We start from the raw sequence: 19,639 nt of genomic DNA on the forward strand, positions 1-19,639 counted from the left end.
TCTATAGTTTGCTATAGTGGGGTTTGGATTTCTCATTAGAGTCAGGATATATGGTTGGGTTTTTGGATCAAGACTTTGGTACTAGGGTTAGGGTTTTACTACCAGTATGAATACAAGTGAGACAGACCTTACCTATATGTATATATATATATATATATACCAGATATATATGACTGGGGATAGGATAGGTTAATTCACTTGAGGTGGTAAAGAGTGGTTATGTTTTTAAACCGTTTATTCTCTTGCCAGATGGACGAGAAGGACTAAGTTACTTTTATTTTGAGATGCCCCTGGAATCCCCATGTTTGTTTCTAGTGTAAAGCAAGCTAAAAAAAAAAAGTTACGATTCGGGGCTAATTCGATAATATCCGGGGCTTTAGTGAAACAGCCTAGTGACGCCACTGTTTACTACTATAGGGACAGGTTTTAGGGTTTCCCTCTCTGTTGATGCGTAATATGTCTTGCGACACAAATTCATCCGATCACTCGAAAACCCTAACCAATCAGATTGCTCGAAAATCCCAGCTAATCAGATATCTTCGAAAATTAACCCCCCTAGCTAAACAGGTCCCACAACACAACTTCAAGTGAATCTGCAGAAGAATGGGAGGGTTCTTGATGTTTGATGGGCTGCCAGCATGCTTCAGAACGGTGAAGGCTGAATGGAACATTCTGCTGCCTCTTGAGATGCATGGGATGAGAACGACAAAGCTATGTACAGGGGCCTGATGGAAAAATTGAGACACATGAGTTCCTATCTGGTTTAGAATTCATGTATTATGCATCAGAGGAAATCGCAACTTTTTCACCCACCTTGCAAGAAAGAGGAATGACACTCAAAAAGCTGATGTTTAAGAGAGTCTGAGAAAAAACATTCAACTAATTTCTTCAATTCTACTCCAGGTGAAAAAAGGCAGGCAGCTGCACAGTGTAGTTTTGTGCACAACCAGGATTAGCACAGGTTCAAACCAAACAGACATCCAAGTGCAACAGCAGAGAACAAAGCTCATTATACAGACTTGCTTGATACGTTGATACAAACTGCCCTGTGCCCTTAGATGACCATTATGAGGAGGTTTGCATCAAACAACTGGCACAACATTTCAGGCTTGACCCAAGGATAGTGCTTGAGGGTTTCAGTGATAATAAAGAGGACTCCAGTATAATACCTGAAGACTTGTCCCCGTTTATTAATATTCTCAGCCTCACCCGTGAGCAGTGCAGAATGTGAACGAGTTCAGTTTAATGAATATTATCATCAATCTGCTGAGGTGTAGTCTGCTTAACGTTTGTTTACCTGAATGGCCCTCCGGTCACGCCTCTGCAAGTTAGCACCTCAAGTGGAAAAAGGGGCACTCTGGGTGGTGTTGTGATTCTTCTTCTTATATTATTAGTAAGCAAGCTAGGTAGTGATGTGATTTATATATTTTTCATAATATTCAACTTTTAATACTATTTTGTCTAATTGAAAGGCATTGTGGAATGTTCAAAATGGGCGCCTGGGCAGTGGTTAGCTGGTGACCTCTGCTGGTTGAGTTTACACATAGCCAAGAATTATAAATGTTACGACACTAAAATATAAATTAAATTATGATTAAAGAGTAGCAGTACTACCCTTGGTTACATGTCAAAACGACTAGTTACAGTTATCTTAATCTGAAGTTACAAGTCACCAATGTGCTTGCATAGACAAAATGCTTGTTCTTCCTAGCAACCAGTTATTATAGCTATGTATTATTAAAAAAAAATCGGCTGAGAAAAGAAAATGTTCAGAGCTAGAATATATTTTTTCTTTAGTTTACTATAATAACATAGTTTACAAAGCGTTACTTTTGACTATTTTAATTTTGACTTTTGACCCTTCCGCTTCCTGTGTGCCAACCGTTATACGGTCTGTCCCAAACTAGAAAAGAAAAAAGTAATCAGCAAAAAACCGGGGGCCTCTACGGATTCTCTTTTTTTGCAGAGAAAATTTCCTTTAACATTTGGGGGCAGTTAATTTCAACTTCAACATAAGTTGAGCCTCTTTTTTTTCTCATGTGAATTGGGATTCAAGTGGCCTAAAATATTCCCGTTGGCCAAGTCCGCCCAAAGTGATTCTCACTGTTGGCGACAACCTGATTGAAATCCATACAAGAACGCATGGATCGAAAGAGCGCTTGTTGTAGTCCAACTTCGGAAAACTGTAGTTCAACGCTAGAGACGCTAGAGGTCAGCAATACTCGCCGTCGCGCAATGACGTCTGTTAGGAAAAGTTGAGTCGAATTCATTTTAAACAGTGCTGTATTTTTCTTTGTTCAAAAGGAAGCACCTATTCATAGTTGAAAACGCATATAACCCCAAATGATGCCATGAGAATCATGTGATTTAATTATTTAATATTTTAGTTAATCAAATAAAACCCATACAAATTTGACTTAAAAAAAAAAAAAAAGACTCGAGGTGCCACTAAAGTAACTACTTTCGAGATTCAACGTTGGATCGCAGTGCTTTTCTTTTCAAGAAATCTGAACACAAAAATATTAAGTTAGACGTGGATTCCCCCCCTTTCAGTACAAAATAAAACCCCTCCAGCGAATGTCTAATTCTTTCCCTCTCTACTGTACAAAGCTATCGAAGACCTGCAAGAGGGGCAGGACCGCACAAGTTTGCTGGCTTAATGGGATGGAAAATAGGGAATAGTGAATTCTCGACATAAACCTCCATGAGTTCTTAGGGTTGATTCTTTTCAATTGATGCAAATAAGTTACGTTGAATATGTTCTGATTGCAAGTTGCGAACAGCGGACCGGTGCGTGTGTGTGGTGGTGCTGATGGTGGAGGAGGAATGTATGGCGGGAGTTTCTATAGAAACTTCAGAATCAAGCAGCGGGTTGTCAACCCCGATTTGAAATGTATTAAAACATCTTCCCCGTTACATCCCCATGTCCCTGCTCAATGTCTGGCCGTCAGAAAGCATAAAAAAAAACCAGCAATGAATAATATCGAGGCTTGTATGACTCCAAAAACGTCTCTTCTTCTGAACACAAGGCTATGGCGGCTCTAGAGCCTATAACTAATCGCTGTGGTCACTTGACAAAGCGGTCGGATCATGTAGGGTTCAGCAACTCGATTTAGTCACAGTTCAAACCTGCCTTAAAACCTGTTTTCAGAAGCGGCCGGAGAGCTTTTTTAGTGAGATATTGGACACAAAACAGTAATATATAGAGCTGCATATAGCACGGTATAAAATGAAATGCAGCTTTCATTTAACTACTGAGCAGCGTTAAGTTACCTATTCAAACAAAACAGCAGTCAGTTATTAGTCAATGCTGACCCCCTAATGATCAACACATCGCTGCTGTGGGTAAAGAAGGATATTCCCCTTGATTGAACGAAAATAAGGGGTTGACAAAGATAAATAAGCACTCCTTTGCATAACCAGCTTGAATTAAGGCAAGGTTTGAATATTATTCTTGCAGATATATTGCAGGAACCTGGGGTCTTCAATGCCAGCAGCCTAGGGTCAACAGGACACAGGCCGGTGGTCTCACCTTTAACATGGTCTCCTTGTATGGGAACTGCTCAGTTAGACACATGAAGGAGCTGAGGTTGTCACCCAGGCCAGCCAGATCACCAGATGCCAAAAAAATTGCAACTCCAGAACCTATACAATCGGTCCATAACCAAAATAGTGCCCCCAGGTTTCTAAATTACCCTACCCCTTCACTATTCACTCCCTGTCCCACTAGCAAGCGAAAATGTGTACAAGAAATAACTGGCGTGCTCTGCTGTGACCATTCTAAACAGGGAAATAATCAACTAACATCCCCCTCCCATGTAAACTGCTGCTGCTGAAAATGTATTTTATGTAGTTTGCTGCCGTGTTGCTCTTCACTGTCAATTCCATGCTGTTTGCGGTCTGTTGTAGCTATTTTATACCGTGAACTGTTTATTTTACAGATATTAATGTGTTGCCAGAATACCAAAGATACATTTACATTTTATGTCAATAAAGATTTTTTATCTTACATATGACATGTTACAATTAGATTGTATCACTTGCCAGTACACTGCCGACAACATAAATCAAGTGCTGAAAGATCTTACTAAGATTTCGACGTGGTTGGGGCTGAAACCAGGTGGATGAAGAGCAATCACTTTATGCAATTGCTTTTCAAGGTCGAGAGGGAATAGCCAAATGGAAATGAGAAATGGTTCTCAGTGACTGCCAATGAAAGCCCACTGACTACTTGTCGGGATACTTTAATCATTATCGTCATTATCGAAAACTCTGCTTCCTTCTCTGGTCCCCAGAGACCTCAGAGCCTGTTCCGAGTTCCTAACGGTTGATTAAATACCCGCACATGACGCAACCACAACAAGGGGAACCGGGCCGAGCCCTCAGTGGGACTGAGGCCCTTTACTCATCGCAGTTAGCGAAACAATACCAGGAAAACTTCAACCGTGTGCTGGGATGAGGAACAGAACAACAACAGAAGGGTGAATGTCCTGGGGACACCAAGATAAGTCGTTCTTTCCTTCTTCCTGGCGAGGTTGGGCGAGGGGCGTCAGACGTGGCGTTGTGGTGGAGGTGGAGCGCCTGGTGAAACGCCGCAAACGGATTGGCCGTCCACGACTCGGGTGGGTGGGGCGTTCAGGGGAGAGGGGCGGGGGAGGGGGGGGGGCGTACAAGCACTCCCCCACCCCCGTTCTTGAGTGTGTCCTTAAAGGGATTATTATTAATCCCTGCGTCGTCTACTCCAGAGAAGCTAGGTCGACAGTCTAAATTCTCTCTTTCTCTCCCCCTCCCCAATCTCTCTCTCCCTCTATCGTGTCTCATGTAAGTCATTTAACATTATTTATTATTTAAAACTTTGATTTTTATTTGATTCATTAGTTTGAGCCTTAGTGCCCCATCCCGATGGGAGAACAGAGGTGGTGGGAGGAGAGGGGGCGCTTACAGACCAGTGGACTCCGGTGTACTGGGTCACGCAGAGAGGGGGGGGATGGGCGGGGCCAGAGGGGGCGGGGCCAGAGGGGGGGGGGGGGGGGGTGGAAGGAGGGGAGGCCAGGGGGATGAAGAGCTTTAGTTTTGCTTCTTGGCCTCCGGGTTGCCGTAACTGGAGCCCGTCTTGTTCACCTCCGTGACACCGATGAGACGACGGATAGCGATGGAGGCTGCGGAGAGGCAGAGAGGACGAGAGAGAGTGAGAGGGAGGGAAAATGTGCAGAAGAATGAGGGGGGGGGGGGGGGGGGGGGACGCATAAGGAAAGATTAGAGGAACACGAGTGCAGGTCAGACAGTGGCGAGAGCTCAAGTTGTTAAGACGCTTTGTCCGTTTTGCCATGCAGAGATTAATAACAAACAGTCGGCACAAGACACGAGCGGCATGTGTCGAGACAGTCATCTGAGATACAGTTACTCTACGTGTTACAACACAGGCATTATACCTCAATCCACTAACTTGCTCTTCTTTGGAATTATCCCATTAATACAGAAACGTATTGAAAATAAATTAAATGGAACGCATGAATATGTACAGCATCAGGCAGCATAATCCCACTACTGTTGTACAGTATTGTTGCAACACGACCCTGCAACCCGGGGAAGCACGAGTTGAATTTGAGACTGCGGCTCATTGCAACACTCTAACCCATCCATTGACATGGCGGCAATGTAGAATGGACGCCACGTTGAAAGACCCCCCCCCCCCCCCCCCCCCCAGCTGCACGGGGGTGTTGTTGAAGCCGTGAGCCGGGCACCTACCTCCGATGAGGAAGAGGAGGAAGCCGATGATGAGGAGGGGCGAGCCGCTGACTGCCACGCCATAGGCGAAGTTGATGAGGGGCGAGAGCAGCAGGGTGGCCCAGAACAGGAAGTTGAGGAGCGTCCACAGGCGTCGGGGAGGGATGATGGTGGGCCCGGGGAAGCTGCCCTCCTTGTGGTAGTGCTCTTGGAGGGCGTCCTGCGCCGGGGCACCGGAGCGGGACGGGACAGCACAGAGTTTATTAGCAAAGAAACACCACACTTCTAGAAAAGGGCTACTACACCACTTTTAAGTCCTGCGTCACTATCTTGGTATACGTGGTGACATGCTCCTTATTGGAGGTCCCCTCAAGTGTTTGCACCAGCGTAAGGCATCACAGCAGACCTGTGCCTGCTGTTTAAATAATTGCTTAGATTTTAAATGTCAAACTGCGATGAACATCTCCGTGATTGCATGAATGCCAACTCCAGGCCCTAGCGAACAGCTAAATGCCAGCATGCTCCTCTGCCCCCCCACGAGATACCCAAAGTCAGCGGAACTGAGAGCGTGGCAGTGTCTGTGATGCATTACCATCTGCCACACTAATTAGCTGATAACAGGAAAAACATAAGACACATTTCTGAACAGCAGTGAGAGCCTTAATTTCGGGATGTACTAAAAAGGGGGGGGGGGGGGTCAAGTAATAAAAGAAAACGCTGACGGCTTGAAATCAAATGGACCAACTTCCTTGTTGGGTCCCTTTAACACCATGTGACCTTACCTTTTCCTGATAGAGCTTATGCAGCCAGCTGGCACACTCTTTCTCATCCTCTGGGATCTCTTCCACAGGGAATCGCCTGGAGTTGATGGGAGAGAGAGAGAAAGAGAAAGAGAATATGTCAGCTAAAAAGGGGGAGAGCAAGAGAAGATCACAGAACTGCTGAGCGGGTGGAAGAGTCCGTAATAGCCATTCTGACCACTGGAGGCCGCCACAAAACCTATTGGCCACCACAGCTCCACCTGGGAGCCCTGCTATTAAGTCTATTTGCTGCAGTGAACTTTTACCTAGTCTCTAGCACAGTCCTGACCAAGCTCGTGCCTTTGCTAGACGGGCGGGCACCAGGGAAACTTGATATTCTTAACCATGTATTTGGCTGCTCCCAATCAAATGCAGCTTATTTGATTCATTAAAAAAAACAAAAACAAATGCACTTTTATCATTTTTGAGTCGACTTTATTGGATTGAGTAGCTGCAATTCCTATATGCTCTTAGAGGGAATGAAATGCTCTTAGGGGGAATGAAATGTACGAAATGTCGTCGGCTTGCCAACTAAATCCTGAATTTCACCTGTGGCCCACCTCCATCTTGTTCCCTGCCTCAGGCCTCTTTTCAGAGGGGAGGTGGGAGAGGGGAACTGTCACTGGCTTTCACATTACTAACGGCCTCAAGCCCGTTGAGGCCTGAAGAGCGTTAGGACACAAGCCAAGATTCAGAGCCCCTTCCTGCGGAGCTGTTGGCCTTCAAGGGGCATACTATGCATAATGTCCATCGGACGCAACCCTACATGAGATGGGCTTTGGGAGGGGGCTTTGGCAGACTAATGCATCACCCTGACACCGACCACTTGACGACCAAGTCTTAATCGTTCAAGCAGAACACAAGGGGGGAGGGGGGGGGGGGGGGGAGAAGACCGTACTCACTTGATCTTCAAGTCAGCTTTGTACTTCTTGCCCTGCACGATGCCCAGCAGAGTTGGTGTCTGCTGGTCTTTGAAGTTGAGTGTCACATCGTAGACGGCAGAAACTGGGAACAACAAGGGATGCAACAGGGTTAATACATCATGGGACATCTCAATGGGAATGAGTAGAGCCAACATCTAAACCCAGATATCCAAATACTAGGCATTCAAATCTCTGGGGATTTGAATGTTCAATCATGAAAAAAATATTTATTATTCAAAAATTGTTTAGTGTAATTGCGCATGCATATTCGAAAACCGCATGTAGCAGGTTGTTACATTTAGTCCAAATATCCCATGGATAACGGCCGCCATCACCAAAAAAGCCTGGCCAAACATGGGATGACAGAGTTATCCTTTGTTAGTTTGTGTTAGGATTCTCAAACATTATTCGAGTTACGAGTACTTCAGTAGCACTTTTGACACCTGCCCTCCAGTTTGAGAACAGGCTAGAGCGAGGGAGAGATATTATAGTAACTGGTGACTAATATTATTAAATACTTGAGGTTTGGCCCAAGAGTCGGTCTTCGATGGGGGCACTCCCACTAGGCAGTTGCGGCCATAGAAATAAGAGGTTGAGGCGAGAGTTCATTGGTTTTAGAAAGGCTTTGCTAATTGACTTATTTAGCAGCTATTTCAATGTTTAAATGCGGACACCAGGAAACCAAAGGCTATTTCTAGCGATGAATTTTCCTTTAATGGCGATCAGTCACCAGCAATCCCGTGTTGTGTGAATAGTATCAGTACCGCCGTGCAAACCAATCAGAACCTTAACACAGCATTCAAACCACTTATTTAATTTGGGAGGATTGGAAGTAGGCCCTTAGTACATAGCATTGTGTAGCATCTTATCCTTTTGTTGTATTTACAGGAAATTGGTTAACCAAGTAATCATATCTACTTAGCACCTGTTTTTATGAATATTTTTACTGAACCAACAGCAATATATTGTTTCTTTCTTCTGACAAATGTAAGTCGCTTTGGATAAAAGCGTTCGCTAAATTCAAGTTTGGCTACTGTCATACTATGGAACTAGTGACTTCGGAAAATTGGAGGCTACATTAAAGCTCTGTGGTAACCGAACTAGGACTTCTTTCTAAGAATATTTAAATATTCATTCGGAAAAAAAGATTATCCGAGGCCTAAAAGATTGTGTTCACACTTTAATTAAATATTAATTTTCGATTAGATAAGATAACATACAAATTCAATTCATAGTCGCGATGAGACGGCACATTCTGGCCGGGCCTTCCGCCGGTTTGAACGACACAAATCCGTTAAAAACATTGAAGCTGAATTCCCACGAAGCCGCTTCATGAAAGCCAGTCAGCGTTGAGGTTCTCTCAGCCACCGTCACATCCTGAAGTCATGATCGAAAAACCAAAGCGGTCGTCATCCAGGCGCGGCTTCTGGAGACGAAGGTACTATTCACCGAGTCGTGTCGGCCTCCCGACAGTGTTTTGAACCTACACCCGACGGCTTTGGGCACAAGTACAGAGCTGAATAGTGTCCATCTCGGCCATGGCTGGTGAAAAGCAGCGCTGGTGTTTACGCGAGATAAGCCTCTTTATGCTTGCGGTTGACACCGTCAAACTCACACGTGTAACGCAAAATGAAACTGCGCTTTGCTTTTGGTTTGAATGCGGCTTTAAAATGACAAATTCAGGCCAGCACAACAAAGGTTAGGGGCTTTCGTTTATATTCACATGTACTTGTGTGCGTATGTGTCTCACCTGTGCCCTTGAGACACTGCAGGGTGGTAGTGAAGCCTTTGGTTCGGGGGAGGAGGTGGTACTTGAGTCGGGGCAGTCCTTTGCTCTCTGCCACCTGCATGCTGATCTCATGTTTCTTCTCCGTGAAGCGGGTCCCCTCGCAGTACAGCAGGAACTACCAAAAGGGAATAAAAAGACTTGTAATAAATAGACGGCCAGACAGAGACATCACTGGCTTGCTTTCGCTGTTTCCCAGTGCCCCCTAAACAAGCTTTACCAACGATCAATTACACAATACTTAATAGAGCCTTAACAAAACCGTCTGTTGTAACTAAGTCATCGTCTTGGAGATAAAGCGTGTCGTAAATAGCTCGGGCTGCCCTCGAAAGCCATGTCACTGCGACGTGACTTGATGTACGACTTTGGGGCCTGGTAATCAGATCAACCAGCGATTTGCCTAATCTCCACAAGGCAGGCCAGAACCGAGAGCGAGGAGACAAGACATCTTTTACAGAAAATATACAAAATGACCCGATGGGTCTTGCACACCTCTAGGGAGTGGGTTAGAAGTGAATACAGGAGCCCTACTGACCTAGAAACATCCAGAGACTTGCTTTTATGTTAATACAAATATAAAACCCTAATACTGGGACACACGGTCAACCAAAGAGATGCTCTGTACGTCCGTTCTCCTGACCTTATCTTTCATCCGAGGTCTTTTTTTTAACCATATCAAAGCACAGCAGGAAAACCAATTTTTTTGAAGTGCACAAGATGAAATATGCACTGGCCCGAACCCTGCAGTTTGTGCATGTCCTGAAGGCAAAATAAACAGTTTGCCTCCTGCCGAGTCGTTTTGAATACAGCTGGTGGTTACTATAAGGACGGAGGTGTAAAAAAAAAAACTGGTTCCACCGAATGTTGTTCAAACATGTTCAATGGAAAGAGAATCCTTTGCGTCAATCCACCAAAACCCACCCTTTTCATAGCCTAAGTTTTTCTTTGGCGTGGATACCCTAACCATGTCCTAAACCTAACTACGTGAGAAAGTAAACAACTTCCATTTCAGAAGGAACCTTTTTCTTTCATCAGACGTCCATGTACCTACCCACATAAACTCTGGGTAGTCCTTCAACGCGTCCAGACCCTTGAAGACTGTGTCCCGGTCCTCCTCCCACCTCCTCTTGCAGAAGACGATCTCCAGGAAGTACCAGGTCCAGCCAATCAGAGGCACCTTCAGTAGCTCGTGTTTGGCTAACACCTTTGAACTCTGCGTGCAAGATAAAAAACACAAATTAATGCCATTTCAACTTCGGTAGTTTTCGTTCGAAATAAATTACATGTACACTTATGTACACAGCCAAGTCTTGATCTCATCCAGCCACTTAAAAAAGATGTGAAGTCCAATTCACATTCTTCCTTTGAAAAGGGTATATAGGTGGGATTTATTATCAGCAGTGCCAGTGCAAATGCTTTTTGATTGATAACAACATTGGCATATACTGATCAGAACAGGACGATACAAAAAAAAAGCCTATATTGCAATTAAACAATGAACATACAAACATACTGCCTTGAACATAGTAGTCAGGCTACTGCTTCTTTGTTTTGAGCCAAAGAAAAAAAAAAAAGAATTGCATTAATCGCGCGATAAAAAAAATGAACGCTGTTAAAATTGATTTGCGTTAACGCCGTTAATAACCCGTTTAACTGACGGCACTAATTATCAGGCAAACTAAAACAAGACCTGGGGAGGGCGAGAGACACAGTGTACACTCACCCCTAGGATGCCATATCTCTCACACATGGTCCAGCCACAGAGGAAGTCGATCTCATAGTTGTGGTTGAGGATGATGATGGCGTGCTCTTTGCCGAATAAGTCCACCGTGGCCTGGTCTGTGTAGAGCGTGCAATCCGTGCCTGACCACCACTCCAGAAGCATCACCAGCTCTGAGGCAGGGGAAGATGAAAGCGTCATTACACCTTGTTTGAGGGCTAGCCATAATTACTGTTTGTACGAGTACAACTCGACTCAAGAGGTTTTTCAGAAAGTTCTACTTGAGGACCATGATCAATCATGAGGCACGAATATAGCAGCTTCAGCGGGTGCCCTGGTGATAGATGTAATCATGTTTTGGCCAGCTAAAGCAGAAGAAGGTTCCATATAAAGCAGAAGAAGAAGATGAGTTTCTTTCTTGTGCTAAACCACGTTGTTATCCTTACTTAGTGGTGACCTGAAGTGATCTGCAAAATCTAAAAATACTCATAGAAATCCATCTAGTAAGGCCTATCTTCCATAGATCATGAGCAGGGCTGCTGTTGGCCAAGATGACATTTATTCAGCACACCGAACCCACAGGTTATAGAGTACACCAATCATGGCCCTTACAGTTGGAAGACTTTAAATAAATGTACCACTTACTGACTGTCAACACTGACGTTAAATTCTGAAGTGCATGCATTAGCCCATACAGAGTGCCAATGAAATGTACTTAGTTGACATAAGCTCTTGTTTAAGGAAGTTATTTTCATGAGAACACAATCCCGTTACTATACGTAATGTTTTAACATTCAAGACACCTAAAACCAACTGCCATCGCAGCGGAAAAAACGCAGATATTACCCTGCGGTGCGACTCGAAGAACAGACCTGTTCCGACAGACGGCTCGTCGCATTGGCCTCAAATAACTTTCCAAGTACCCTGCTGGGTGCATGCCTCCCATGCCTCCCATGCCCCCCCCCCTCCAGACGTGTGTGTGTGTGGGTGAGGCGTTGGGACACTCACGGCTCCAGAGAGAATAGGAGAGCCGGCAGTTGATCCGGCGGTACAGCTGCTTGTTGAAGGGCCAGAGGACACAGGTGCAGAGCTGGATGAAGTTGATGATGAGGCCGCTCACGACGAACACGAAGCCCATCAGCAGCTGCAGGATGAAGAGGCTCTTCAGGTAGGTTAGCAGACCCATGGTGGTGGAGCCCAGGGAGCCCAGCTAGGCTCCTCTCTACACACTCTGCCGGCCGACCTGCCAGGCGAAACACACGCGCACAGAGTGAGACAGAGAGGGACAGAGAGACACAGAATGTTGGACCCCAGACAAGAGATTTGTGCATGGATCCACAAGTAATAGTAAACTACAACTTACCACGGTGGGGTCGTTTTATAATCCTCGCTTGCAGGGGCCTTCGGACAGTAGTACAGACCTGGGGACAGAACAAGGGGAGACAGGTTAGCTGTACGGTATGTGAAGAGCAAATATTACACAAGAAACCCCTGCAAGCTAAATCCCTTCCCTCTTCTTCTATACCGTGACTACATTGTCGGCAAAACACACACAGTTTCTACTACAAAAAGAACCTGACAACAGTGTGATACAAATTATGAAAATTGCAAAACATTTGTACAGGTTTCCCCTTTAGAAAATAATGCGTGGAGACCATAGTGGAAGCATCTAGCAACCGAAGGAAAAGCCAGAGAAAAAACCTTGCATTTGAATTGGCCTAGTATGATAAAACATTTCATAGCAGATCAAAACATGAAACACTGCACCTTCTTCAGCGCCGCGGCTCAATGTAGCACTTAAGAATACACCCACGGCACACACATTAATAACGCCACACAAGATCTCCACCGCTGCCGCAGGTGAAACCATAACGATCCAGTTGACTGAGTTCTTGATACGTCCCCCTCCCACTGGTGATCATCACCTTTCTTACCCCCTCATTATATTCCCTTCCAAGCCCATAACAGGGACATCCATCCGTTTAGTTATTATTTGATTTCCTCCCTTGTCCGACTGCAGCACAGGCCCTGCGGTCACCATCAACCAGCAAGTGACCCCATCAACCTGCACTGGTCTGCAGGGAAACTTTCAAACTGTGGTAGCATGCAAGACCAAGACCCATGCTGCCAGCCTTCTAGGACTGCAAGATAATGACAAATTATATTGATTACCTGGCAGCTATTGTGTTGAGCTGAGCAATTGTTTGTGCTGAGATTTGTATACGACGGCCCGTGTGTATTAAATTAGATGTATGCATCAGAGGCCAAAATCGTGAGCTCGATGAATATGTCATTAATTGTGAAGTCCTACCGCCTCGTAGAGAAAAAGAGCACGCTGGGGTAGGGAGGGTGCTGTACAACCCATATTTTAATCTTGATCCTGGTAATGTTTTAAAGAATAAGAATAATTCCATTGTAGAGGATGAGCAATACTTAAAGTTGAGCTACTCAGTAGTACTAATCGTATAGCTATCTGGTCTAATACGCATGCCCTAATCCAAGCAGCAGATGTTTATTTTCATTCTGGCATACACTGGAAAATAACTGATCAAAACATATCCAATAAATATAAGGCCTGCATTGAAGGAGATTATAAAAACGAATGTGTCAAAAAGGAAGTTTGTAATTCTTAGTCCTAAATTAATTCCTTTAAATTGAGCATGAGCGGTTTGCTTCTTTGCAATGCAGTGTTATTTTTATGAGGGTGTGTTTCTATTGTGCCGCGGATAGGTGGGTTCACGAAGCATGCAAAGTTGGACCTAGTGTCGTTACTCTTTAAAGCATCATGTTTCAGCGAAGGCAATTTATAGGCCGAGACAGAGTGGGAGGACTAGAGACAGATTCAGATCCACCCACTTGAAGATCTAAAAAAGGTAAACTATCCAAAGCTATATAATGTTACAAAGAAAGAACGTACTTCAATAATTCCTTGAGGCAAAACTAGGAGAATATCCCTAAAGGAGGATCTTGTCCCTATGCAATTTATTGACTGCAACCTACGGTTTACATATTCTCTGAAGGTTTGAGGTGCGCTCAGGCCTTCGGGGAAAACTCACGAGCATGCATCTGTTGATGCAAATCATTTCTTCAATTGGAAAGTGTAATTTCCTCATCCCACACGTTCTAGAGACAAGCCTCAAAAGGAGTAGAAAACGGAAGGACTACTTGAGGAAGAATCACAGAAGGATCCATTGATTCTCGGAACCACTGATACTGCAAAGTATTAAACATCCAAGCAAGTTCCCACTGCAAGGTTGTTAAATTAAAGATTTATTTGAATAAAAGGCAATAACAAACAGTACTTTAGAGGAGTGGGTGAGTGCCTGGTAGATATTAAATATACTAGATTCAATAGAAGCCAGTATCTGAAGAAAAAAAAAGATGTCACAAGAAGGACAAATACAAATGTTAGAAGATTTAGGATTTTGAGACAAGAAATTGCATGCCCAAGGCCTAGCCGCGTGCCAAACCCTGCAAAGCTAGATGCTAACGTTTTGACAGGGAGTTAAAAGATGGCAGGCAGCTGAAGACTAGTCGAGCAAGCAGGTAGCGTCAGCCAGGTAGCTGCCTCGGAATCTTTTTCTTCACAATTTATGTCTCTGTGCTCAGTCTAAAAGGGAAGATAAGAAAGAGACGCAGAGTGGTTGAAAGCTTCTTAAAGTGGAGACAGCTGGTTCTGTTCCACATCACATGGATACAGCGTCCATAGCAACCAATCCCATGTAGCATTGTCTAGTGTGGCTTACAGCACTGATAAGGCTGAAACGGTCGTAGCAGGGAAAACCAGGCATTCACTGTTCTTGCACAGTTTTGGCAGCGACACCGTTGGAGTTTCCAAATTAGGTAATTTAAAAGAAAATATTAATCGACTGCCATAATAATCAGCTCCTTCGTGAAAACACCAAGCGAAGAAGTTGTCACGGGTTATAAAAAGGTAGCTTGACAGGCCACATTTAATACATAAAAAACAAGCAATCTTCAGAATTTCAATTGAAAAGCGGTACCCAGGCCTTTGGTAGGAGGCCAAACCTCCTCTTCCTTTATGCTTACCAGTAGACGTAGTAGGCAATGGCCATTACCACCAATGCCCCACAGATCCCAGTGAAGATCATCACAGCACTCTGGTTCAGCATTTTGGCTCCGTATAGTATACCAACCTCGAATCACGGGAAAACTTGATTAAATAGATCAAGCGACAAAACGGGGGAACGGTACGAGGGAAAGTCACAGTCTGTCCTGCTTCGCGGCCATGTTAATCTCACAGAAGGAAACCGGGAGGGCGAGATTATGATGATGACAGCAAGAACGAGGTAAGATCCCAGTGGTGGAAGTGCTCAATCAGCACAGGAGTGGATTTGGGAACGCCAAGATCCCAGACGGCAGGTTAAGAGCGCAGGTGGGGGAATAATCCAAAAACACGGCCGCCCCAATTTTACACGGGAAATAGAACAAATAACTTAGTGTAGGCCCTTCAATAGAGTCCACAAAACACTGTTTGGTGGATAGGTGGTAGCTTGCTTTTGGAATTGTAAGCGGTATCTTCCATGCATTCCCTTCCACTAATCCAGAGGATGAGATTAGGCCTGATTAGCAAGGTACAGGCACCCTGGATATGTCACCCTTCATTACCGTTGACCAAGAGGGCTGGACCCTCCAGTACAAGGGCGGAGTCAGCGTGGCAGCACCTATGACTACCAGGTAGAAAATAAGATAAAAACGGCTATCACAATCCATCTCTGCTATACATGGAAAACCCGGATTGTTCTACATCGATAAATCCCTGAAATTTCAACAAGGGAATGGCGACCCTAGTGTTTAGCACTCTTCACAGCCACCCCAGACAGTCAGCAGGGAATACGTCTAAATGCATGTACGTCATTATTTGACACTTCAGTATGGTTAAATATGACAATAAATCATTATAACAACGTTTATAGGTCATAAAAAATAAAAAATGGGTGCTCTTTAAGTATTTGTATTTTTTTCTCTGAGGTGGACTGCATCAAACAAAACCAGTACTTTTTATTGATAATCCCTTGAAATTTCACCCTTAAAGTAATTATCAAGAGCTCCAGAATTAACATTCAACAATCAAGGCTTCTCCTACAAAGTTTTCCTCAGAGTTGGTCCGTCATGCAAGCTGAAGTCCAAATCCATAAAATGGGTTTTTGGAGTCTAACAAAACAGGACCAATGTCCAGTTTGATTCAGTCAAGCCGAGTGTCATGGCTTGTCAAAAGGTATTAGGAATATCCAGTGGGTCAAGGTATCTTTCTAACGCCACATCAAAGGCCAGAGGAAGCATTGCTACTTGCTAGGCCTTGAGGCCCTGTAGGAATGCAGATGGAAATGTATTGTGACTGTCAAGGTCATTTAGACTACAAGTCCCATGTGGGAATGCACCGGGGGGGTTGCCGGTGATATGCTGGTGACGCTAGCCCTCTGTCAATGGCTAATTTGAATGCTTGGACAGTGCAGGTTGATGTAGAAGAGACCCGATCTGTAGAATATAGGGTTCCTCATTACTCTTCATGTAAGCCTATTTCCATAGTTCCAAGATGACTTTAGCATATGACGATATGAGAGCGGAGAACAAATAATTTTGAAATAGTCAGCATTACAGTTTTTGACAGCTCACATATCTTTCATTGTTCTCATCTTTTTTTGCCTTCGAAAAAGGTATGTTGGCTTGTTGTCCTTACTTGCATCAATCCACTAAAAGCATTAAAGCAATATTGCTTGTTTCTTAAAAGGTCTGACAAATACAAAGTCAGGCCAGGGTCATTTCGGTTCCCTTTGTTGGAGGTGTTGGAAACCTCCTAGACCCATTTCTTTTTATGGCGTCAGACAAGGTTAATTCAGTTTCACTGGGTTATTCCTTTTAGTGGAGGAGGACATTTGTAAAATCCATTTAAAATATAAAAAAAACACGTATGTTTTATGATTCATTAACCACTTTGTAAGCTACAAAACTCAACAAATGGATACTATTTTATATTCCACATAATGCCCACTGTCTTAAGTGTTTTTACCCAAGGGACTCAATATTACAAACGAGTCACCTGGGTAAGCATAAGCATAAATCATACACCAGTGATGTAATATAATTCAGCAATATACACAGGTGGCACATTCCATTAAAACAAATCACACGATTCAGATAGCATTGCTGAACAAGAATTAGCCTAAAGCCGTTTAGAATGTGTATCACAAATATAAGTAAGCGGGGGAATATGGTTAAACACACATTGAAGTTCTGCCAACTATTGTTGCAACAAAAATAAGTACATTAGTCATCTCTTGGACCCCAACTGCTTTTAACTGTTCCGCTTAAGATAAGCAGTCTTCGAGGGAACAGGCCGTTTCATAATCATCATAAATGAATGAAGATAACCTTTGACATACTAGCTTAATGTTAGTTCTAAGATTAACAGATTTCTTCCTTTGTAAAGCACTATGAATGGTCTTGTGTAAGAATGGTGCTATTCAAATAAACTTGCCATAAGATGCCTAGTTGAAACAACAGATAATCAAAAACCATGTGCTTAAAAAAATAAGCCTACATTCAACGAGCATTGGCTGTTTGTTAGGAGGCTAAAATGATAAGTTCCAACATATCACCACAGAGCAGACATTAAGTCTAAGCCACTTTTCATGATCACCGAGGGCACTAGAGCCTCATGGACAAGACATTGCTTTGTACCCTTACCAGACCAACCGTCCCCCCTCACCCCCTGTAGGTGAACATTATCGTATATGTCCAAACTCTGGATATCGTACAAATACACACATAGTACAGAACTAGTATCTGCAGCACCACACAATAAACAAGGCAATATTGGTCGAAAATACACGATGCTATACAAAATAATAATACACCAAATGTATATTTTTTCCTATTTTACAAAGAAATGCTTAATAATTAAACCATTTACTACTGAAATAACCCCCCATTGATTAAGCACAGATCGGTCATTATACTTGCCTCTGTGTTAATCGCACATACAGCAATGCTGGTTCAAACTAGAGCAAAGTTAACCTTGGCCAAAGAACAGCAGACGTTAGTGAACTGTAGTAACCCGCCGGTGGTGCGACACTGTGCACGTCAAGCCTCGGCCAACCAGCGCATATGCTGCCGGGGGTGCAGGGAAAGCCATGCTCTTTATTATTGCAATAAGTTAATAAGAAATCTGATATGGTGCCGTAGTCCATTTTCAAATTATATCTCAATGCACATGCTTCTTTACCCCACAGTGCCATTTTATGTTTCTTAATCACTTCCTCGCATTACTTAAATCACCCAGTGTTACTGCAAACTGTCAGCAAGTCATGTCATTAAATAGGGATCAAGGATTAGGAGTACCGCAATTGTAAACAAAAAAATATCAAAAAATAATAATACGTGTCCCATACTGTATGGTCAAACCCGACGAGAGGACCCAAGACAGCCCCGAACACCTGCGTCCTGTGCAGTTTATTCACACGTCAATTATCACTTTTTGTTGCTTCAAGTGAATTTTAGTTGTTACATATTTCGATGTTTCCTTTGGACAAATATGCCAATTTAAAATGCCTCAACATCAACTTTAAAAAACACTCCAGGGCATCTATCTTCAAGAATATCGGAAGTAGCATAAGCAAGTAGCAACCGCGGTAGCAACTTTCTTCACCCGATAGATGCATGGTTCATGCAGATTGGTTGAACACATTTGAATAAACCAACATAGAAGCAAGCGGGCTTCAATAAGTGATTGGAGAGAGAGAGGTCATCCTTTATCACAGTCTTTACTGGTATATAAAAAGGTGAATGCCTGTTGTAGGACTGCAGCTGGTGCACAGGACGCCAGGGCTAAGATCGGTTAGCCGGGCTAACACGATTGATGCTGTCCAATACATTTAATTTAAAGGGGATTCTCCTCAGTTCAACACACTGACTAGTTTGTGTCAAACCGTTGTTCTGGACAACACATACGTCTACATCGCAATATTCGAACGAGACACCCTGCGTTTGTAGAAAAGCATGCAGCAAGGCCGGTTAGCTCAGCGGTTAGCTGACCGTGAGGACCCAGCGGCAGCGTCGCTTACCTTCAGTATCCGTCAGAGAGTGGGACGAGTCGCTCCAGCCTCTGCTTAGGAATATACACGGTCTGGCGCTAGGCTCTTTCCTTCAGGCCAGGGGTCTTAACGTGGCTATGTCCCAATTCGGACATTCAAACCAAATTCAGTGTTTATAGTGCTATGTTTGCCGGTTACAACACCATACTGCCCCCAAAGCGAATCAGAGAAGACGGACAACATCCGGTCCGCCCCTCATTCATTCGATAACGTTTAGCAACTTTTTAGAGCAACTCCGGTGTGATATCCAGGCTGTTATTGCATGAAATCTAATACGGAGATAAGATAGATATGAGAAGATATGAGACCAGCAGGTAGGGAAGGAAGTGGCCTTCGGCCTTTCCCATCAATTATTTGACCACCTGCTTAATAGTTAATAGCATGGTCAAGAACTCTGAATAGGGTCCCATACTAAACTTGAATTAAGTCAACAATGTTTTTTTTTAAACTTTTTTCGTTTATTTATTTAATGAAGTTAGTATAGGTTATAGTGTTTTTAAGAGAGCCAATCTTGTTGCCAATAGCTGTCCTGGTCTGTAGGTATAGACTTATGCTTTAATTTTACAAGA

At 43.7% G+C, this 19,639-nt stretch overlaps 1 protein-coding gene across 1 annotated transcript; it reads right to left on the reverse strand.

Moving 5' to 3' along the window:
• Positions 1-1,245: 1,245 nt before the first annotated feature.
• On the reverse strand, positions 1,246-19,326 carry agpat3 (1-acylglycerol-3-phosphate O-acyltransferase 3). The gene is made up of 10 exons (XM_056579440.1): positions 19,041-19,326; positions 12,320-12,377; positions 11,965-12,199; positions 10,960-11,129; positions 10,288-10,449; positions 9,201-9,354; positions 7,430-7,532; positions 6,510-6,585; positions 5,749-5,947; positions 1,246-5,159 (listed from the first exon to the last, which is right to left on the reverse strand). Exons 3-10 carry the CDS (start codon positions 12,140-12,142, stop codon positions 5,068-5,070), a joined length of 1,134 nt encoding a protein of 377 aa, XP_056435415.1. The 5' UTR covers positions 12,143-12,199; positions 12,320-12,377; positions 19,041-19,326; the 3' UTR covers positions 1,246-5,067.
• Between the last annotated feature and the right edge of the window lie 313 nt (positions 19,327-19,639).

This window comes from Gadus chalcogrammus, chromosome 20, assembly GCF_026213295.1.
Source record: "Gadus chalcogrammus isolate NIFS_2021 chromosome 20, NIFS_Gcha_1.0, whole genome shotgun sequence".
Classification (NCBI taxonomy): domain Eukaryota; kingdom Metazoa; phylum Chordata; class Actinopteri; order Gadiformes; family Gadidae; genus Gadus; species Gadus chalcogrammus.